Raw genomic sequence first — 23,868 nt, 5'->3', positions numbered from 1 at the left:
TATCCCTATTGTTATATATTTATATATATGTGCCTGTACTTTTACCTCTATAAATGTCTTTTGCTTCCTAGTTCTTTCTTCTATTTCCTTTTACTTTCCTCCTGTCCCATGTGTGATCTTCATTCAGCTCTCAGTATTTCCTCTTGACTACATTGCACATAATCAAACCCCACCAGACATTCTACATCCTCCTCGCCTCTTGTTGCCTTGTCCCTGAGTTTGTTGGCTCCCCACTCCATTTTCCGACCTTCCCCTCTCCCCTGTCCCCCTTTGTGTTAGACAGGTTCTCTAGAGAAACAAGACCAGGACACTTATGATTAGATAGATAGATAGATAGATAGATAGATAGATAGATAGATAGATACAACACAAGAAATAAATATCTAATTAGTCTATAAAGCAGTACAAATTGCTCAGTGGAACTCACTTCCATGAGACAGCTAATATACTGGCAGTCCTTCGAGTCATGAGGGTGCAAGCTAAGGAATCAGACAGCCGAGTCCTCTGTAGAGCAATTCAAGCTATCTGGGCACAGGCAGCAAACAGCAAGGCAGGTCAAACAGTCAGCCAGATGACAGGGTCTGACAGTTCCTGTATATATACAAGTGATGTATACACCATTAGCGATGTATACACCATTAGCGTGGTGAAGCAGGTCTTGAAGGAACCTCAAGCTACAATGACACAGTCCATGAGTTGGGTGTCCCACAGGTAGTGTAGCTCACAAGTTGAGGCAGAGAACCAACTAAGGCAGTCGTACACTGGTCCAATGATCAAAGAGCAAGAGACGAGAAAGGCAAGGCTTGCTGAGCCATTTATCTCTCCACCCTTCAATTAAACAGCCCTTCAATTAATCCCACATGTGTTCATTGGCCAGGTTGGCACAAGAAACCTATCACACCCCGGAACTGTTGGTCCTGTTGTTTTCTCCTCAGGATTGTTTATCTTGCCTATCTTATATAGATAAACATGAAAAGGGGGGATGTTTTATAAATAATTCCAGGACTGTCTGCTGACCATTATGTATGTTTTCTGATCGAGTCTGATGGGGTGCCAAGCTCTCCCCTTCGAGTCTGAGGTCTGTTTTCGGGATTCCTCGGGGACTTCGTTGCTTTGCTCCCCCCGCTGCTCTGTTGTGCTCCCGGCATGTTTCGCCCCTGTGTGGGGGGTTCCAACCTGCACTGTGTCTCCAGTGCTGGCTTTGTTTTAGTGTATGATGAAAACGCACCTTCCTCCTGGCTGCCCTGATATTTATATAGAAAATGCTGTGACATTTTTGCATTTGAAAAGTCTTCAGAATCTTTACCCTAGTAGTGAGGGGCACACAGTGATACACTGTCATGCTGTGCCTGACCCAATGGGGATCTTACGGGCCATCCTAAGGAGTTTGGATACGTTTCCCAAATGATGTGCTGCATCACCCATCTAAGTGGGAGACTGTATGGAACACTGTGTCCACTGTGTGACACGAGCACACAGTAGATGCTCAGTAATTGGTAGCTTCTCGTAGTGCTTACGGATTCTGTTTCCACATGAGGACTGTGTGGAAGAGAGCATGGCTTTCCCGGGGCCTGTGCTCAGCAGTAACTAGATTAAGCCCTGGTGTCCTCTCACCTCCCACCTCTCCGCCAGGCAGAGCAGATGATGCCCGGGCTGGGTCCCACTAACAGAACAGCACCTATAGCCCTTTGGGATGCAGCTGGGACTGGACAAGGTGGAGAAATCCATCCTTGACAGGTTTGGTCCAGGTGCAATGATTTACCCAGTGTTTACAGATCCAAGCCCCAAGGACTTCCGGTTGGTAGGAGGATGGTGCACACTCCTGAAGACTGTCATCTAGCCATGGGGAGGGCACACACCTGAGAAAATGTGAGCCCTCTGTTGATTTGCGGAGCGCAGCTCAAGGAGCAGCAACAGGGAAGGTGCATGTGCCAGATGACATGCCCCAGACTCCTCCTGCACTGCTAATCCTAATGCTCTGTGGACGGAGGCTGGCATCAGGGGCTGTCCCTTTGGGAAGGCTGATGGGATCACAGTACTAATAGCATCCCAGGGAGATACCCTGCATTTCATTTTGGAACCAGGAAGGGATGTACCAGCTATTCGGTCACGTAACTTTGTTGGGGTTTTGCTATGTACATGGCTGTCCTCAGCACTGAGAAGTCTATGGAAACCAGAAGAGAAAACGTCCTTGTCCTCAAAGTGTTTAGAATCAAGCAGGAGAGCTAGAAACCCACATTCTCACACACAACTGAAACATGGGCTGAGAAGAAAAGAAACAAGAGCATGCATTGAAATATAGCCGTAAATAAGCCAAAACAACCCAAACTCACTGCCATCCTGTTGTTTCTGACTCATAGTGGTCTTATAGGATAGAAGATAGCTGCCCCAGATGGTTCCTCAGGCTTTCAATCTTCATGGGAACAGACTGCCTCATCTTTCTCCTGTAGCATGATGGCTTCAGACTTCCAACCTCTTAGCTAGCAGGCCCGCACTTAACCCACAATGTCACAAGGGCTTCTTCTAGTAGTAAGAAGGTGTTAATTTTGCTTGGATGGGACGGTGGTAGTTCAATGGTAGGACTTTTGTCTCTGTGCAGGAGACCCAGGCTCGATTCCCGGTGGAACCACCACTCATCTGTCAGCAGAGGCTTGTGTGCTGCTCTGAGGCTGAGCAGGTTTCAGTAGCACTTCCAAACTAAGATGAAGCAGGACACAAAGTAAGATGAAGTAGGAAGAAAGGCCTGGCGATCTACTTTCATAAAAAAGTTCACCGGTGAAAACCTAGCATGTCATAATAGCACTATTCTCCACAGGGTTTCCAACGGTGGCTTTCTTTTGCAAATAGTGGGCTAAAGCTGTCGTCTGAGGTTACTCAAGGTAGACTCAAACTTGTCAGTTCGCAATCAAATATGTTAGGTGCTTACCACCCATGGACTTAGAACTTTCTTTTGACTAGTGGTTCTCAACCTGCCTAATGCCGCCACCCTTTAATATAGTTCCTCATGTCGCGGTGACCCCTAACCGTAAAATTGTTTTCATTGCTACTTCATAAGTCTAATTTTACTACTGTTATGAATTGTAATGTAAATATCTGATATGCAGAATGTATTTTCATTGTTACAAATCGAACATAATTAAACATAATTGAAGCCTACTGATTAATCACACACACACACACACACACACACAAAAAGACAACCCTAGGGGTCAAAACAGTTCACTCCCCTTGTACATGGCATCACCCTAAGCCAGGGGCTAACTCCAGAGCCGCTGACCAACCACAGCCGCCACCGTTCTCTCCAGGAAGGGGGCAGGTCCAGGGAAGCACAATGTAAACTGACCTCCAGGCTGAGTAGGTGCTAAGAGTGAGGGAAAGCCCTCTGCACAGAAGCAACAGCATGTCTCGGGGCCCCGAGGAGGAAGACCTGACTGGGAGAAGCATTGGGGGATTTATCCTTGGCTTTAGCCTAGGCATAAGGGGGACAGTGGCATACGGTGAGGCAGTTCCTGGTCCCGTGGGGTTCTTGTGGGCCACGGTGCATTGTTGGGGGTCTCCCTTAATGCATTGGGAGGCTATTTAAAGAGTTGTAAGCCAGGGAGTGACATGACTTGATTTATGTTTTTAAAAGATCACTCTAGCTGCCTTGCAGAGAAAGGGTTGTAGGGGGTCACGTGTGGGGAGGCTGTTACAGGTGATTGATGACAATGACTGGGTCGGAACAGTGGCAGTGGAGATGGAGAGGTGTGGGTGGGTTTGAGATGTAATTTGGAGATGAAATCGACAAGGCTTGGCAAATAGGGGAGACCGTTCAAGGAGAGGGATGCTGCCGGGAGTGGGGGAGGGGAAGGGGACCAGTCAGCATCTTGGCCTGTATCTTGGCGAGGCTGACAAGACACAGGGCCACAGCACCTTCCTCTCTGCTTAACCACTGAAGCCCATCTTGATCCGGGTGCTCTCTTGTCTCATCACAGCAAAACGACGGGCAGTTCACGGTGATCCAGCTCGTGGGTATGCTGCGGGGCATTGCCGCTGGCATGAAGTACCTGTCTGAGATGAATTACGTGCACCGGGACCTGGCTGCGAGAAACATTCTGGTCAACAGTAACCTGGTGTGCAAGGTGTCGGACTTTGGCCTCTCCCGCTACCTCCAGGATGACACGTCCGACCCCACCTACACCAGCTCCTTGGTGAGTCCTTCCGAGTAGTCTCAGGTAAAAATGCGCTGGAGAAAGGGGGGCTGCCCCTGGCGGCGGAGCTTCGGCAGGGCAGGTTTGAAGGGCTCAAAATCTGGACCTGTGGCTCCAGGAGGCGGAGCCAGATGCTGGGAGGCCCATCCATCCTCGAGGAACAATAGCGCCCCGTGGTCCAAGCGAGCAGTTGGGTGAGGTGGAGGGATCGATGTCTTCTGATAAGTTGTGGTGTTGCTTGGCCGTGGGATGAGAACGCTTAGAGAGGTGGACAGTGGCCCAGAGACAACTGTCCCCCAGGGAGGAGGCTGCAGGTATGCTGGACACTGTGCCAGCAGGGAGACTTTCGGAAACATTCTTCTTGGCCCTTCCCATTGCTTCCAGGTTGCTGTCAGTGCTGATTCCTGGTCAGCGTCTGTTTGCTGCCAAACCTTCCCTCACCATCTCCAGTAGCTGTGGCCACTGCCTCCTTCACACAATTCACTTAGTACCTTCGCAGGCACCTCACACTTCATAGGTCCAGACAGAGCTCTCGATTTGTGTTCCAATATACCCTCCCCAGTCTCCCTATTTTAGTAGTTGGCCTCACTCAGTGAATGACAGAAACCAGGGAATCGGCCTCAGTGCCTCTTCTTGTGTCCTCTCCGTGCCCAGGCCCTCCGTAGCGATTCCACCTTCTAAAGACTGGGCCACCTGCTGCACCTGGACGGCCACTCCCTTATTTCCAAGCACTATCCACCCTCTCCTGGACCTTTGCAGGAGCTTCCTGGTTTGGTGGCATCCTCTTGTCTCCTGATCTCTGTCCCCCACAACATCCAAAGTGATTGATCTGCAAACCCCCCCAATCTCCCTGTCTTCTCCAAACCCGCAAAAGCTTTGAAGTCAAACAATCCAGAAAAGTCAAGGGGAAAGAACACATATCAATAATCAACCCTCTTGAGGCACAGGGGTCAGCAAGACAAAATAGTAAATATTTTAGGCTTTGCTGGCCAAGGGGGGAACAGATAGGTACAATGTACATAAAAACGTTTCTTAGCTCAGGGGCTGTAAAGCGAAGGTGGCCAGCAGGCCCTCGTGGGCTAACCCCTGCCCTGACGTCTCAGTTTCCACAGGTGGGTGTATAACCTGGCACATTTCGCTCCTTGTACAAAAGTGGAAACTTCTTGATTGTGTCACACCTGGCCGTCTCTGTACCCATTATTCTGGCATTTTTATCAGCAGATTGTAGTCTCTGAAAGTTTGTAAACAGTCTCATTCCACCCAGAGTGCAGGGCTGTCTGTTTGCTTTCCAGCACCCTCACCAGCATCGAGGTAATCAATCTTTAAAAGTTTGCCAAAGCAAGGATGAGAAATGACTCCTCATTATGTTTCAATTTACATTTCCAACTGACTGCTGGGAGTATTAGTCAATTTTCACACAGGCACCAGGATTTGTGTTTCTTACGCTAATTGTCTGTTAATGTCTTTACCTACTTTTCTATTGTATTGCCTGTTGGTTTTATGAAAATTTATAGGAAGTCTTTGTACTAGGGATTTAACTTCTTGCCTGCCATAGGTGATATAATGAATATTTTCCTCTAATCTGCCATTCTTTTAATATTGTTTTGATGTGCTCTGGCTTGTAAAAACAACTAATAATCAAAAATATCTATCTCACCCTTATCTCTCTTTCCTTCTATTACTTCTCTGGTTTCCTGATTTGCTTTATTTTCTATTTATTTTTACTCCCCAACTTTAAAATGTTTCATGAATGTTCCTGTACTGTATTTCCTGGGATTTGGGGGGTGTATGTCCTCTATCTGGATAGGTAGTATACCTGACGTATTTATTTTCTCCAGCATCTTTAAGGACAATTTCAAACATCTAGAGACGTTGATAGGATAACCATAAACCCATCACCTGGATTCTAAGATTAATATTTTGTTTTTACTTATTATATCACGTAACTATTCATTTATCTATTCATCAATCCATCTCACTTTGGAGTTTCAACTTTTTAAAATTTTATTTTGACTTTTTTATTGTTGTTGAAAATCTACACAGCAAAATATCTAACAAATTGCCAACATGGGCTCACATCATCCCTAAAGACTTCAGCCTGTGTGCTCCTTAGCAAAAGTTAAGGAAAGTTCAGTATTTTTTGACGGATCTTTATCCTGAAGATAGGATGTGCATTTATAAAATGCACACATATGAAGTGCACATCTATAGGGTATTAACAAAGACTTACAGCTGTGTAACCCAACCCCCTGCCAAGGTGTGGAACCTTGCCATCACACTAGAACATTCCCTCCTTTAGCTTCCCAGTCAGGTCTCACACATACCCTCACCCCCATTCTCCAACCCTCTACACAATGACGACCACAGTCCTGATTTTTTCCCCTAACCATAGCTTCATTTCAACTCTTCTGGAATTTAATGTAAGTAAATCAGGCAGCGTATGCTCCCTTGTGTTTGGCTGCTTTTGATGAACATTAGGTTGGTGGGATCCATCCGTGGTGTTGTTTACAGCAATAATGGTTGCTGTTCGTTGTTCCATAGTACTCCACTGTTTGTGTACTCATTCTTCTGGTAGACCCCGGCTGTTCTGGAATTCTTACCCTGTTTTCCTTCAGGTGTATAGATAACCATGGAGGCACTACTTATTAAATGCCCTACTCATTTTATTAATGACATTCCTCTCTTGAATTACATGCAATCCTTGCCATAGGTTAAGCTCCTCCATATACTTGCATTCTGCCCCGTGAATCTATTTATTTGTATGGGGGGGGGGGAGGCAACAACATTTCTTTATTCTAATTATTTCAGCAAAAGATATACTAGCTGGGTAAAGTAAGTTGCCCTTCATTGTTATTCTTAAAAGCAAAACCAAAAGGTTTCATTGGCTGATCTCGGAATTCTTCTTTTCCACATGCAGCTTAAAACCGCTTTTCCTAATTCCAGAACACACACACACAATCAGGTTGTGACAGGAACCCTCCCGCCTTAGGAAGGATAATGATGACTCAAAATTACCCAAATGATTACGTGATTTATAAAACACGATTTTAATAGACCTTATACACATTTGGGGTAAAAGAATCCCATATTGTTTTTCCTACTTAGAAAATGATGACAGTATCTTTAGGCCATTTTTTGTGACTTCATAACTGTATATTATAAATTAAAAAGCTTTGGGCTTTGAAAAGTCTGTGGGAAAATTCTATTCTATTTTTTCTTAATTCCACTTCTCCACAACTTTTGGAATCTCTCTCTCTCTCTCTCTCTCTCTCTCACACACACACACACACACACACACACACACACACCACCCCGTATACGAGCTTTCAGAATTCTTCACAGCTATGATCACCCCCTTCACTACATTTACCATAAAATTTTTCTATGGTTTCCTTTTCCCCCCAAATCTGTGAAATGTATTATCATTAATGGTGAAACATTTTAAGCATCTGAAAATGCAAAATAATTTATTCACGTGGCAAATACTTGTTAAGCATCTACTACAAGGAAGCTTCAAAAAGTTCGTGGAAAAACAGAATTCAAAGAGAATGGAATGTCCCCATGGATTTTTTAAAGCCCCCTCATGTGTGCCCATAATGAGTTACAAGCTGAGGACACACGTTATAATCAGAAAGAACTGTCATTATCACTCTCATTTAGCTCCCCGTTTGGAGAAGGAAGAGGGCATTAATCAGATAGCTACACAAATGAGTGTGTGCTCCCCACATGAGGGAAGGGCCGCTGTCTGGGAGCCATGAAAGAAATTACACCTAAGAAAACAGCCCAGCTGTGTCTCAGGGGTTAAAGAGGGTTCCCTGGGGTGGAGACAGAGCTCCAGCAGAGATTGGCAGAATAAGTCAATTACATTAATGGGCAGGTGAGAGCAGTGGAGACAGTACATACCAAGACCCTGTGGCAAGAGGGAAGATGAAAGATTGGAGAAGCTAAGGCGTGGTCTTTGTGCTGGTATTTGGGAGAAAAATAGGAAGGTAGCATGAGATATGGCCAGCAGTTAAATCATGGAGAGCCTCTCAGACCTTGTGGGAGGACTTTACTGTCTTCAGGTTCAGTGTGTGTCCGTGTGTGTGTGTGTGTGTGTGTGTGTGTGTGTGAGTGTGTGTGTAGAAGGTCGTTGTTGTGTGCCACTGACTTGATTCCTGCTCATAGTGACTTCATTGAACAGAGAACTTACTCCACAGGGCTTTTTAGGCTATAATTTTTATAAGATCAGATTGCCCACCTTTTTCACACAGAGCCATTGGTAGATGTGAACTGCCAACCTTTTAGCTAGTAACTGAATGCTACAGCGGCTCCCTGTCTAGAATGTGATGGATCTGAATTTTGCAAAGATAACACTGGCTTTTCCCTTCGCTTTTCCTTATGGTCTCTTTCCGTCTTTAAAAAAAAAAAAAAAGGTTTCCTTTCATTTTGCTTTTTGCCATTTGGCAAGTCTAATGAAGGTAGATGCCCTGAGCATGTGAGGTGAGCCTTAGCAGGGAATGAGACCCATATGGGAGAGGGTAAGCTGCCCGGCAGGGGTGGAAGAACTTCTGTATGCAGGGGCATTGACGACTGTACCGTGGTCATTGGTATGTTTGAGTTTATTGAAGTAATACTCATTAATTGCTGGCCCGTGACTTTCCAAAATGCCAAATTCATGAAAGTCTTGGATATTGAGCAACTTTGAGAGTGAAGGAGATTAAGGTTAGAAGATTGGGGTGACTGGGGGTGACAGATCTTTCATAGAATATTTCTTGGACAACTGATCTAATTTGGAATGTAGTCTCTTGGTGACAAATATGTGGGTGTACTTAGTGGTACTCTTACAACTTTTCTGTAAACGTGAAACTCTCTCAAACAGTACGTTTGTTTGTTTGTTTGTCATTTACCCTGGCTTCAGTGTGGAGGGTGGAAGGAGCAGCAAAGTGAAATGTCCTGAGTGAATCCGGAGGAGTCTTGGGGGTAATACAAAAGGAGTTAATAGCAGATGACTTTTCAGGACTGGGGTCACCAAGGTCCAGGGATGATGGCCAAGTATGACGTCAGCTTCTATTGAGCCATGCTCTGGGAGTGGGCATGCTAGAAAGGATCTGGTTGGTAGAGTGGAATGGCAAGGAATAGATAGGGGGTTTACTTAAGAATGGTGTTTTCCAAATTTGGTGGGTAGGGATATCTTATTTATTCAGAGAGCTAATAAACAGCACAAAGGATCAGAATGATTGAAATTTCATTGGATTAGAGCCTTTAAAGTTTCCCCAAGATTTCCCAAGTAATTCTGATACCCACCAAAGTTTGAGAAGCATTGGTTTCAAACATATTGATCATTTTGTGCTGGTGATACTGTGGGTTAGGAATGGGGTTGCCAATGGCAAGGTTGGCAATAAAGATTTATAGTCTATATTGGGTTATATAGACCTGTGCATAGACCAGGGGTATTGTTCAGACAGGTCTAGGGGATACTGCAACATTTAAAATCAGGAAAGATATGCCCCCGAATCATATCCTTTCTCCATTCTTATTTACTCTGTATGCTGAGCCAATTATCCCAGAAGCTGGACTAGATGCATTAGAACCCAGTATCAGGATTGGAGGAAGGCTCATTATCAACCTATGATATATGGATGGATTTCTTGTAGTCTTGGTCTTGAGCAGTGAATTCTCTTATTTCTCCAGAGTTAGGAAGAATGTCTATAATTTGCATTCATTCTTAAGAATGATTTTTCTGGATATTCCCTTCCATGTGGTTTGTTTGCTTGTGTTCTTTTAGCACTTTAAAGATTGTGCTCTGGCCAGCGTGGTTTCTGACAAGACCCACGAGTGTTTGGATCATTGTGCCCCTGTGTAACTCACGGCCATCAAGCCGATTCCAACCCAAGACCCTGCCTGCGAGCAGGGTAGAACCTCCCTGTGGGTGTCTGAGACTGGGACTCTTTGCAGGAGAGCAGCTGCTGGTTGGGAGTTGCTGGTCTTGCAGCTCGATGCACAGCCACCATGCCAACAGCGCGCCACATTCTCCCGTGTAGATGATACGGTTAGGTTTTTAGCCTGACAATGATGTGCCTGGACATATTTTCTTTTCTCTGATTGTATCCTGTTTGACATTTTCTGCTGCTTCAATCTTCCCTATATTTGGGAAGTTTCAGCCATAATTCTTCATCTATTATCTTCTACCCCATTTCTTACATCCTAGGACTGCCGTTAGCCATGTGTAGAACTGAAACTTTCCCCCGGGTCTCTTAGGCTGTTTGTATTGTTCCCCAATTCTGTCTCTCTCATCTTCAGATTACATAGCTTCTACTGAAACCTTTATTGCGAGGTTAATTTGTCACCTCTAATGTGCTACTGAGTCCCTCCAGTAAGTTTTTTCTCTGCTGTGTGTATTTTAATTCTACATTTTCTAATCAATCCTTTTTTTAATCTTGTCTATTTCTCAGCTGAGATGCCCTACGTTTCTGTTCCTCACGAGCATCATTCTCTTTACCTCACTGCGCCTAGCTGCTTTCGAGTCAGTGTCTGGGAAGCACAGCATCTGGATCATCGCGAAGTTGGCATCACTGGGTTGTCTTTTCCCATGAAAACAAATGGGTCACAATGTCCCGTAGAGGAATTTGAACAGCTAGTCGTCTGAGACCGTGTGTGTGGTGCGATGAAGGCTATGATACAGAGACTGGATTCTGCTCAATAGAACTCTCTAAGGAGGACTGGTACCTTTGGTCTTCAGAGGCGGCTCACTTGGTTCACATAAAACTGCCCCCTGTGCGGCAGGCCGCTGCTCTGATTTCTATGACTCCCACCACCCTGGTCCAGGAGTCTACCAGAGCCCCAGCAGCGCGATATCCAGAGCGTGGGATTCCCTCTCACTGGCTCTCTTGTTGTCAGGGATCCTCTCCCAACTCTCCAGAACTGGGGTTACCTTGGACCCCTTCGCTTGGTTCCTCCGCCCAGAAATGTGGTGCTTTATCTTACTGGGGTTTTAGCCACTGGGCTGACTGTAGTGGTATGCACACCCACAGAGGATAAAATGCACCCCGTGCTGCTGTTTGGTTTCCAGAGCCTTCAGGTTGACTCTTCATCTCATCCTCTATTTCTCTTTCATGGGCATGTGCGTGTGGAAGACTAGTTGGTTAGGGCCACACTCCTCTGTGCCCAGAGTGGGACTTCCAGCTTCTATGACGTTCACCAGTAAGCAGTTCCGTAATAAAGCAAAAGACCAAGTCTTCAAGACTCTCTACTCCATCTTAATTCCACCATTTCCTGCAGCTTTTCAAGACTGTTTTTACACCATCACCTTCTAGTACACCTGGTTTCCTTTTATAATTGAAGATCTCATTAATAGCTATTAAAGTTTTCTAGCTTTTCCTATCTCTCTCTCTCTCTCTCTCTTTCTCTCTCATTCTGTCTTAATTCTCCATGTGTTTCCCCCAGGACCTCCTCCCCTGGTTTAAATTTATATTGTAAGCCCCGGGAGCATTTCCTTCCCACCAGGCTCCTGGCTCCTGGAAGAAGGAACGGGTAGAAGGTGTTCTTGGTGCTTTCTGGGGGTTGGAATAAAGCCACTAGAGTAGGGAGAGTTCTGCATGGCTCCTCACATGCTCTGCTTCTCTACGGGATGGTTCACGGGCTGTGCTGGGTTCCGAACATGGAGACAGTTGTCCTTCTCACCAGTGTATTTCAAAATGCTCTCACGAGTCCGTGGGTGGTGCCGACAGTTAACATGATTGGCCGTTAACCAAACGTTGAAGGCTACAGTTCACCCAGGGACTGCTCCGATGAAAGGCAGGTGATCTGCTTCCCAAACCAGTCACTGCACGCCCTGCGGAGCTCATCGTGTGGGGCTGCCGGGAGGGGCGACAGGTATATGTGCTCAAATAAGCTTTTGTCATCGGCCACTTCCCCACGTTTGACCTCAAAGGCCTCATTCTGGTTATTATTGGACCTATCTCCTGTTAAGAGACACCCCCACAAACACACACAAAATGCATAGGCCTACCAGGAAAGATGTTACTGCTTGCATTGGCTCCTAGCATTTGAGTTCCACATACATCTTCACATTCACACACCTAACCTCCACCCTTCGTGAGCTCATGTTTGTGAGCAGAATCCCAATGTAGGATCCCATCAATCCTGCCTGGACATCACTGTATGCTGGTGACATCAAAAGCCAGACTCCAGGATGGCTCTCCTGCTCTGCTGACGCACAGGAAAGGCCCCTCCGTTCCTTGGTGCCCATGCCACCCTGTGCAGTGTTCAACTAGCTGCCTCTGCTAAAGGAGTGTCAACTTCCTCGCCCCCACAGTCCGGGCTGTCTCTCCAAGACTTCCCAGCCCTGCACAGCCCTGCTCACCACAGGCCTCCCCTTTCATCATGAATTGCATTACATCTTCAAGGTGCCTCTGATCTCCTTCAGCCCCTTCCCCTTTGACTCCTCTTGGGGCTCCTCCCACACCCTGGGTTTCTGCCGCTTCTGAGACTCCCTTGCTTCCAGGCAAGCTGGTGCCTCCTCCCTCCTTTCTCTCTTCTAATATCAGCCCTGGTCGCTGCCCTGGTTCAGGTCCCCTCTGTGAACCTCAAACAGAGCTGTTTCTTAGGCATCTGCCCCTCTTGGCAGGAGGCAGAGGCACTTTCTCAGGCTATTTGCTAGCTGTGGCTCTTGTCCTTCCTTGATCGTTGGTTCTTTGCCGGCTCTTCCTCTCAGGCTGCCCTGGGGGGAGATGCCCACCGAGAACCTGCCAGTTGACCCACTCCCCATAGAACCTGCACCGCTGTGCATCTGCCACAGTGACTGCACTGCTCAGGGGTACTGTGCATGCCAGGCCCTTTCTCCCCAAGGGACAAAGGACAACCTCCCTGCAGAGGAATCCATCCTGACTCTGCCCGGGGTACCAGGCCCTCTGGGAGGAATTCCAGTTACCCAGGGGAGCATGTAGGCAGCTCCCTGGTCGTCCTGCCCCTCCGTTATTTCCATGACTCACCCAGGTCCAGCTTCTGTCCTCATCGTGCGTTTTTCAAAGACAGCGCTGGGCTGATGTGAGGTTCCGGCCTTTCCCTTAGCAGCCCCTCAGGGAAACCATTTACGCCATCCAAACTCTCATAGCACATCCACAGCCCTGCTTTGATTCCATCGCACCACAGCCCTGTAGGGCAGGGGAGAACTGCGCTTGTGGGTTCCTGAGAGACGGGAACTTTTTGTTATTATTTTCAATCATTTTATTGGGTCTCATGCAGCTCTCATAACAATCCATGCATAAATTGTATCAAGCACATTTGTGCATCATCATTTCCAAAATATTTTCTTTCTACATGAGTCCTTGGTATCAGCTCCCCTTTTTTTCTCCTTCCCCCATCTTCCCTGGATAAATTATAAATTATTGTTATTTTCATATCTTACGTCATCTGCTATCTCCTCTCACCCACATTTGTGTTGTTTATCTCCCTAGGGGTTGGTGTATGTCGATCATTGTGATCGGTTCCCCCTTTCTCTCCCCTCTCCCTCCACTTTCCTTCTACCCGCCCGGTATCGTTACTCCCATTACTGTTCCTGAGGGGGTTATCTGTCGTGGATTCTGTGTGTTGAGAGCTCTTATCTGTACCAGTGCACATGCCCCAGTCTAGTTGGATTTGCAAGGTAGAATTGGGGTCATGATAGTGGTGGGAAGGAAAGAGGAAGCATTAGAGAACTAGAGGAATGCTGTGTGTTCCCTCGGTGCTGTGCTGCACCCTGGCTGGCTTGTCCCTTCCTTGTGGCCCTTCTGTGAAGGAATGTCCAGTTGTCCACAGATGGGCTTTGTGTCTCCACTCTGACCTTCTCACTCACATTGATATGATGGTCTGTTTGGGATCTTCTGATGCCTGATACCTGATGCCGTTAACACTCTTGATCACACAGGTTGGTGCGCTTCTTCAAGAAACAGTCATTCTTTACAGGAGTAGAAAGCCTCATCTTTCTCTAGGGAAGTGACTGTTGGTTCCAAACTGTTAACCTTGTGGTTAGCAGCCCAACCCTTAATCCCTGCATTACCAGTCCTCCTCCATAGGGTCTTGTAGACTGTGAATCTTCCCAGGAACGGACTGCCACATCTTTTTCCTGAGGAGCAGCTGGTGGACTTGAACTGACCACCCCTAGTCCAGTTTCACCCTGGTCATAGCTTAGATGATTGTTGTGGATGCTCCCAGGACTATTTTCCACACTCTCAAAATCTCCATCCACTGAAGGCACGCATGCATACATTTCCAAGGCTAACTGCTTAAAAAAAAAGTCTTGTGATCTATTTGTAATAGTTGTTGTTGAGTTGACTTTGACCTATAGTAACCCTTTAGGAGAGTATAGAACTGTCCCTAGAGTTTCTAAGGCTGGGCATCTTTTCAGGAACAGACTGCATCATCTTTCCCCTATGGAACAGCGCAGTGGTTCTCAACCTGTGGGTCACGACCCCTTTGAGGGACAAACCACCCTTTCACAGGGGTCTCCCAACTGAGAACAGTAGCAAAATTACAGTTATGAAGTAACAATGAAAATAATTTTATGATTGGGGGTCACCACCATATGAGGAACTGTATTAAAGAGTCGCGGCGTTAGGACGTTTGAGAACCACTGAGCTTGGGGTTCCAACCACAGACCTTTCCACTAACACTAACTTTTCGTGCTGAGCCACGGTGCCCCCACAGGCTCACTGGAGAACAGAAAGCAGAGAGGCTCCAGGAGCCCAGGAAAAGCTAGTATCCACGCCTGAAATGCTGGGCCCTCGCGGCAGGATCCCTCTAGAAAACTTGTGAGGAAGACTTCTCTGGAAAGGGCATGGGAAAAGACAACGCAGAGTTTTGCACTCCATGGAAGCCTGTGGTTCCCAAACTTTGCTGTGCGTCAGAATCTTCCCGAGGGGGGGTTTGTTAAACTGCACATCACTGCCCTCCACCCAGGCCCAGAGTTCGTGATTCAGGGCCTGTGGGGTGGGGCCCAAGAATTTGCATTTCAAACAAGTTCTCAGATGAGGGTGATGAGACTGCTGGTCCTGGACCATATTTGCAAGGCATGGAAACTTCTTAACCAAGCATCCATTTACTTCACAATTTGGTGTTACAAGACTTGCCAACTACCTTGTTTCTTAAAATCCAAGTTAATTTAGGCTGGAGGAACAATAAAAAGTATTTTCCTATATCTTGGGAAATGTGAGTCTCCCTCCTGACCCCCAGGGAAGTATGAAGCTCTTTAGGCTGAACCTGGGCACCAGCAGCACCGTTGCATGGTCTGGCAGCCCCTCATCCCTGGTCTGGCTTCCCCAATGCCCACCCAGCCATGATTACCCTTGTCTGCAGAGGCAAAGAGTGCAGTACCAGTAGTGGCCCCTGTCACAGAGACCTGTTCTTGTCATTTGTGCAGGCCTAATAACCAGGGCTTCATCACGTCTTTTAAAGCACAAGAAAAGGCTGGTTGCATCTGCCCTGCAGATGCTGGCATTGGGAATAAGGAGTTCGAAGCAGAGATATCAAGATCACGTTCATTTGTTACATTCTATAGCATCAAAAGTATATGTTAACACCTCAGTCATCTTCCGTGTCATGAGCTTATAAGTGAACTGGCTACCTAGTAAACTAGGCTGAAGCCAAAGAGGGATATATGTATTCTCACAGTGAATGTGGTGTGTGTGTGTGTGTGTGTGTGTGTGTGTGTGTTTAACAATTGCCCGCACGTTGACTTGAGTGTCAGAATGGAACTGTGCTCCATAGAGTTTCAATTTGAATTTTTGGGAGTAGATCACACAACCTTCCTCTTTAGACACCTAGGTAGACTTGAACCGCCAACCTTTTATTTTGTTTTCTTTTAATTCTTGGTAGATCTCTCCTTCTATTTAGATCTTTGATTTCTTTCATCAGTGTTTTGTTTATTTATTTCTAAGTATTTAATTTTGGGGCTAACAATTCTAAGTAGTATTTTATTTTATTGACTGTTTTATTGAGATATATAAGTCAATGCACCATACAATTCAATGGCTTAAATATATTATAAAGAGTTGTATAATCATCACAATTAATTTTAAATAATTATTTTTTAGATAATTGTCTTTATTCTTGTACCCATTATTATTAGCACCCTATTACACATTAACCTACCACAACCTTAAGTAGGATAGTTATTATAACTATCCTAGATTTCATATAAAGAAAATCACACCCAAAAAAACCCTAGTAACAAAATAAAATACAGAAAAGCTCAATCCAAGAGAAAACAGAAGATAATAGAAACTAAAACAAATTTTTAAAGAGTCAAAAAGAACAGCAAGTGATAATGTATTAAATTTCAACCTCAGTATATCTACAATAATCGAATTTCCAATGCACCCTGTCTGGTCAATGGTCTGAGGGAATTCATGTACGCTTAATCAGAGCGGGGCCTCCACAAATGGATTTTGGACTTTTACTCTCCTCTGTAGCCCTCTGCAAACCAGGTGCTCAAAATTTAAGCTGAAATGCAGTTCTCTCCTCTGGATTGGGATTTTATTATTTACAATCCTTGGATCACACAGACTGGTGTGCTCCTTTTGTATAGACTTTGCTGACACCTTACTTATATGGCTGCTTACTTTTAAACTAACCTGTTTAGACCCCATTGTATCAATCTCTCTGTTATGCCCACTGCCAAGCTACTGCCATCAAGTTGATTCTCACTCACAGCAACCCTGTAAGACAGAGTTGAACCCCCTTAGGGTTTCTGCCCAACACTTAACCTACTGTGCCAAAAGGGATCCTTTTGACTGCCATAGTACTATGTTCTGTTTGTTTCCTTTTTAATCATGATTAGGGTGAAAGTTTACGGAGCTAGTTAGTTTTCCATTCCACAATGTATGTACATTTTCTTTGGTAATATTATTTGCAACTTGCTCAATATAATAATAGCACGCTTCTCCCTTTCTGCCTGGGTTCTCTCCATCCATTCATCCCCTTCCGTCTGCTCCCTGCCTTCTGAGCTTGGTTCTGGGGCAAATGCTACCCTTTGAGCCTCTTCAGGTTGATGGCTCTGAGAAGCATGTTTCGCAAGGATGTCCGTGTTCGGTTTCTGGGCTTACCTCTTACTGGATTGACACCGTGGCTGCCACAAGGGGCTCCAACAGAAGGAAGGCACAGGATGCGCGGTGTCTCCTTCTACTGTACATAGGGCTGCTGCGAGTGGGGACCAAGTTGCTGGCACCTGGCAACAGTGACAATTGTTTGGCTGAAAAGTGATTGCTGTAGGTGGGTTCTGTTCCAGGTTTGAAAGGCGCCTTCTACAGGCTGTAGTATTATATTTTATGTGTTTTTTTTCTTAAAACATATTTAATACTTAAAGAGTGCAAAGAAAATGGAAAATATCTCCAAGATAATCCATGCACCTCCTCTGTCTTTTGCTGAAGGAGCCCCAGTGTGGCCGGGCACTAAGCATTGCTAAGGGAAAGGTCCGTGGTCCAAACCCCACCCGCCGCGCCGCAGTGAAGATGGACAGCCTCAGAAACCCCATGCAGCTGTTCGACGCTGCCCTTTAGGGCTCCTGTGAGTTGAGCCAATTTCTCGGCTGTGGTTTTGTGCTTTACGGCACTGCTTTAGGACCTCTTTGCTAAGTTGGCTTGGTCCCGTTGCCTGACAGGTTTTCAGCTAAGACTATCACCCTCGTCCTTTAGAAGTAGGAAGGCTTGGCTGGCTTCCCGAGGCCAGGTGACCTCAGTCCAACTGTGTCTCTCTCCACAGTCCCCTGCTGCTTTCCTGTTTAAATCCTGCTCCTCCTCCCGGGCTCAGGCAGGGCTTCCCTCCTGAGCCCATTTCCAAATTATGATTGCTCGCTCTTCTTTCAGTCATTGAGCCTGGGTAACAAGCTATCTCTTGGGTGGTTAGGGAAGTGGAGAGAAATGAAGACAAGCAAGGGAGTGAGGGAGAGACCCTTTAATTGCAGCCAGAATGGAACCGAGTCCTGGTCCCTTGGAAATTCTTCTCCAGCATTAATTAAGCTGAGGGAAGAATCATTCAAATGCCGCTCTCCCCCATGCTCTGTCGTCGCTTAAGTCATTCTTCAGCAGGCAGCTCTGCCTCCTCCTCCCTCTACTCTCTCTCCCCGGGTCACTTTGTCACCAGATGCTCCGTTAGGGATATCAAGCCCTGACTGAAATGCCCTTTTTAACAAAGACTCAGCATAATTATTATTAGTGAAGCCTGTGTATTATTAGCATGGTTGGGATTAGGATAGCATTTCAGAGCCTGAGACTAGTCTGTTCTCTGGGGACGGGACTAAGGAGGGGGTCAGGTTTCTCAGGAAGCATATCTCTGAGCTGGGCAAAGTCCTCTTTCTCATATACATATTATCACATGTGTATGGTTGTTGTTGTTGTTGTTGTTGTTGTGGGGGGGAGAGGGGAGTTCCTTTAGGTTCAGGCCTACCCCGTGCTTCTGCTAGCAGTTCCCTCAGGCAACAAATATTTAGTGAGCATTCTTAAAAACAACCACAAGCTCACTGCCATTGAGTTGATTCGGACGCATAGCAGCCCTGCAGAAAGATTAGAACTGTCCCCCTTTGGGTGACATCTGAGGATGCAGATTTGAGGGGAGCAGAAAATTTCATCTCTCTGCCAAAGAGTGTTTGGTGGGTTCCACTGCTGTCCTGGTAGTTAACACATTACCCACTTGGCCACCAGGCCTCCTTAAGCAACCCGACTTATTGCCAGCCTGTCAATTCTGACTCATGGAAATATTTGGGCCAGATTAGAACTGTAACTCTTTATGAGATCAGAAAGCCTCATCTTTCTCCCTCAGAGCAGCTGGTGGTTTTGAACTACTAACCTTGTGGTTTGCAACCCAACGTGTAGCCCACTACGCCACCAGGCTCCTCCCAAAAGGGATTCCTTGGTGGTGCAAATGGCCAGTGCCCTCACTGCTTCCTGGAAAGCTGGTGGTTCGAATCTACCCAGAGGCACCTCTAATATTTGGCAGTTTGCTGCCCCAATTCACGCTGAAAACTGGACGGGAGCCAGGCTGTACTCTGCCACACAAGCCGCCACCATGAGTCAAAAGCTACTGGACGTTAATCAGCTTCATTTTTTGGTTTAGTTTATGCAAAGCACAGCACTTCACAAAACAGGTGTTTTCTGAGCACCATAGGTCTCCTTCCTAGCAGGAAATACAGACCTTTAACAAGGAATTACATGGTTAATTACATATTTACAACTGTTAGGTGCTATGGCATAGAAGCGTATATCAAGCCTATATCATAGGACCCTGAGGATGGAACATCTGGGATCAAGCCCCTGGAGTAAATTAGGGGAAGAGTGGGCCATGCCCAATGGGGACCATCGCAGAGCTGAGCACAGTCTTAATCCCTTAAACCCTGCTTCTTCAGTCTGAATGGGGGTGGGGTGGGGCAGGGGTTGACCACAGGTGAGGCAGAAGCACCTTCCCTGCAGGAAAGATGTGAGGATGCTGGGAGAAATGGCGAGTAGTGTGGAGTGAGCACTCAGAGACTTGGACATCCCTAAGTGGACCCTAAGCAGCTTTGTTCCAGTCTCTGGTGCCCAGGGGCAAATGGAAAGAGAAAGCACTGGGACAGAAGGCCCCGGGGATGGGATCCTAGTCTTCAGGGACCAGACCAATGACCTATGGAAAAATGACGATTAAGATGTGTGGTCCCCGTGGGTTAGACACACTCCGGCCAAAGGGTAGGGAGCCAGATTTCAACTTCTCAACTGAGAGAGAGTCCATCAGGAAATCAATGAACCAATCAATCAGGATCATTGATGTCATAGAAGAGGTAAGGACCTCTGTCAGAAGGAAATTAAACTTATTTGTATTTAATATGTTGATTGGAAGTAGTGCCTGTGTATTGTTCATTAACATTCTGCCTATTTTCTTGCTTGGGTGCTTAGTGGAGGGGGGAAAAAACGTCGGGAGCCTAAGTTTAGAGAAGATATTCCACTGAGATGAGAGAGATGTTAGACACGGAATGAGCTGTGAGACTGGGCACAGAAAAGGTACTCGGGGTAAAAGGATGAATGTGGGCGTGAGCGGGTACATGGATGAAGTAATGAGGGCTCACAGGCTCAGGAGTGACGGTCACATCAGAAGGATAGAGCACCTGGTGTTCTCACTGGGCAGTGAATGGGCCAATTTGGCTGACAGGTGTGCAAACCTGTAAAATCATGGGGTCTTAGACCCTCAGAGACCACCTCCTGCCCCAGCATGGCACATATGTGCATCAGATCATAAGTACAGAGGGGGAGACACGGCATGAAAGGGTCTCAGATGCACACCTGAAATCTCTCCAGCAGTGGGGAGCCACTGTACACCCCTCCTACATGAGAGTTAAGAAACGGGGTGAGATACCACTGGGGGAGAAGCACCTGTGTAATCCCTGTGCGCGCCGTTAACTGGGGTGATAATACATGCTTGTAGGAGCAGTGCCTTCAAAGAGATGTGACCATAAAATGTCACATAATACCAATGACTTAGGTTTCTAAAGCCCCAGATCAGCTGTGTGATGCTGGGAGTCTTTCAAACTCCTCCTCTCTGTTTGTGGGACACCCCCTCACACACACACACACACACACACACACACACACACACACACAAAGAGACCTTCCAACAGTGGGTGGAGATGTTCTTCCCAGGCTCCTAGGCCAATAGGGCTTTCAGGTCCTCCTAGGTTTGGGCCAATGGGGCTTTCATGGGTCGGAGACTGGAAGAAAGGCCTTTGGGTCTAGCAAATCTTTATAAAGCAAGATGTTTATCCATAAAAGGGAAGGTAGGCTCTTAAATCCAGCCCTCTGAGAGCACACAGGCAAGAGTGATTTTTCTAAAGACTCGAGTAGCTCAAAACCAGCCCTATCAAGGTTGAGCATATTACACTTCCTCTGGGAAAACGGAATTCAAACAATCTGAAGGTAGCCCAGCAAGTCTGCTGCAGTGCAGTTTACAGAACCAGAGGTAGCGGAGGGAGGGAGGCAGAGCCTGAGCAAGAGGGAGAGCGAGCCGGAGCTGGCAGAGGGAGGCAGGGGAAGGCCTGGAAGAGAGCTGATCAAAGGCCCCGCCGCCCTGAGCTCAGTCTGCAGATACTGTAGCTGCAGGGGGAATATGGGGAAAGGATTTTGGAGGTGAAGATTTTATTTTAATCCTCACACAAAAGCCTTCAAGTAAGCCTTTCCCTGTGAAAAAGCTAGAGAGGCGGAAACAGGAAACGCGCAGTGAAAAGATCCACGTAGACGTCTATTAATATCGCTCACTTAGAGACTGCATGCCATTTGGGTGTTGGATAAAAAGCAAAGAGGGCATTAAAAAAGTTAAAAGTCATGGGTTTTGCCAGTGGGTGCAAGCTGCTCCCCTCTCAGGGCCAGACCTTTCATTCATTAAGGGGGAGGTGAGGTGTGTGTGTGTGTGTGTGTGTAATTTTTTTTCCCCTTCCTCAGTCAGCAGTGACTATCTTTACAAAGTGACCTGCCAGGTCTTTATTTTTTTATTCCCAGGTGACAAGGTCTAAGGTGATCTCCTATTCATTCTCTCTCAGAGTTTTCTATTAAAATTCAAAACCACTCCCTAGTTGTGCCTGGGACTGACCCAAGCTGCTTCCCATCTTCCTCCTCGATGCTGGATCGAGTGTGGGTGCCCGGATTTCTCCAGGCATGTTTTCTTAGAAACGGACTGCCTATCCGAGGTGAATGCTTGGGGCACGTACTCCAGAACTCTGGCGTGTGACTTCACCAAGATTAGTCCTGTGGCCCTGAATTTAGGCATCAGTGGTTGCTGTTTCCCCGAAATTCTCCTTTAGAAAGGAATCTGGCCTTCTCCAGGCATCATAACAGGGAAGGAAGCCCAGAGAAGTCTACACCAAGTTGCTAAGCATTGTGAGTTTGGGTGCTCTTCAACTAATACAGCCAAGAAACTATTAAGAAATGTCTGACTAGTTGGACATCATACCCTGAGAAATTACAAGTCGGAGGGTCATCCTGGTAAGAGTAGCAAAGGGATCCCTTAGTATAGCTTTTAGAGACATCCAAACAAAGAAAAGAAAACCTCACAGCCACTGAGTCCATTCTGATTCGTAGCGACCCTATAGGACCAGGTAAAACTGCACCTGTGAGTTTCTGAGACTGTAAAGGAGTAGAGTACCCCATCTTTCTCCTAAAGAGTAGCTCGTGGCTTTGAACTGCTGAACGTATGGTTACCTATGCCACCAGGCCTCCTTAGACACCTTGAATTTCTCTTAAATGATTTTATTTTTTTCCAGTGTAAAAGCTATGGTCTTATTATCCTAAAAATGGCTGTTAGTATTCTATAAGTTTCTTCAGTATTAGAAAATTATTTTAGTAAGTAAATAAGGGACCATCATTTAGAACCCATTATTCTATTTTTTTATTGTTTATTTGATTTAACGTTTGATACCCATTATCCAACCAGTAATCATTCTCTTCAATAATAAACACATTAAGCGTATTCTTTCCCTGTTTTATTTTCCAATGTTTTTGTCACATTTCAAATCAAGTTGCACAACAAGGTCCAATAGTTGTACTTACGGGTAGGTCAATGCACAGGAGTCAGTGATTCTTAACGATGGTGCTCTCGGCTCCGATAGGCCGAGGCTAAGCTGTGAGCCAGTGAGCATGGTCTGAGACCTGGCCGGACTGGTGATGAGCTTAATCTCTCGCCACAGTATCAGAGATTTTGTTCTTTTATCTGTTGGATGGGAACAAAATATAAGCATTCCTCATTGTATTGCACTTTGTTTTAATGTACTTTACAGATACTGCTTTTTATAACGTTGTGGTAACAGATGGAAGGTTTGTGGTAGCCCTGCGTTGAGCGAGTCTATTGGCATCATGTGTATAACAGCATGTGTGCTCACTTAGTGACTCTGTGTCACGTTTTGGTAATTCACAATATTTCAAACCTTCTCATAATGCTATTGCACACTGAATAGACTCTAGTGTAGTGTGAATGTAATTTTTATATGCACTGGGAAATCAAAAACCTCACATGCCTTGCCTTATTGTAATACTCACTTTATTGTGGTGGGGGGCAACCAACCAGCAGTATCTCCCAAGATATGGTTGTATCATGCCTAGTCTCCCATGGCTCTTGTGAAGATCAGTGGAGAAATATTGTCTTTAACGTGCTTTACTAGACCACGGGAGTCTCATGAAATGTAACGAAAATAAAGGTTATTATAAAAGGTGATGAAATCAGGTCATTCTGCATCTTAGTAAATAAAACATATTGCCCAAATTAAAAAAGAAAAACAAAACAAGAAACCCTCACTGCCATGGGATCGATGCTGACTCATCGCCCTCCTGTCGTACAGCAGGCAGCACTACCTCTGCGGGTTGGCAACACTGTACCCACACAGGACTAGAAGGCCCCGTCTTTCTCCTGAGAGGTAGCCTAGTGGTCTCAGATTGTCGGCCAGGTGGTTTTGCTGCCCAACGGGCAACCATTGTGCCACCAGGGCTCCCTGTTGCCTGAATTAGTGGCAGAAATCTTTTTGTCCAATAATACATGACATGCTAAATAGAATTAGCAGTGAATAGAACTCTTGCCAGCACTAACATGAGTCACGTGGGTCCTACTATGAACTCTAGCCGATGTAAAGTGCACACACTTGGATGGCAGTGAGCCAACATTTAAACCCTGACTCTGCCACTTATACATTCTGTACTCTAGGCGAGGTAGCTGTTTC

At 46.1% G+C, this 23,868-nt stretch overlaps 1 protein-coding gene across 3 annotated transcripts in view; it reads left to right on the top strand.

The window, feature by feature from the left end:
- Positions 1-23,868, top strand: part of EPHB1 (EPH receptor B1) — a 388,725-nt gene that overhangs the window by 322,395 nt on the left and 42,462 nt on the right. For all 3 annotated transcript variants that reach the window (XM_045297818.1, XM_045297817.1, XM_004715982.4), the window contains exon 11: positions 3,975-4,190. In XM_045297818.1, coding sequence (XP_045153753.1) covers positions 3,975-4,190 — 216 coding nt within the window. The remainder of the gene's footprint in view (positions 1-3,974; positions 4,191-23,868) is intronic.

The sequence above is a fragment of the Echinops telfairi genome, unplaced genomic scaffold, assembly GCF_000313985.2.
Source record: "Echinops telfairi isolate 266 unplaced genomic scaffold, ASM31398v2 ScPeMD7_7422;HRSCAF=8460, whole genome shotgun sequence".
In the NCBI taxonomy this organism is placed as follows: Eukaryota; Metazoa; Chordata; class Mammalia; order Afrosoricida; family Tenrecidae; genus Echinops; species Echinops telfairi.
The sequence above is the reverse complement of the archived record's forward strand: the minus strand, read 5'-3'. Positions and strand labels throughout refer to the sequence as shown.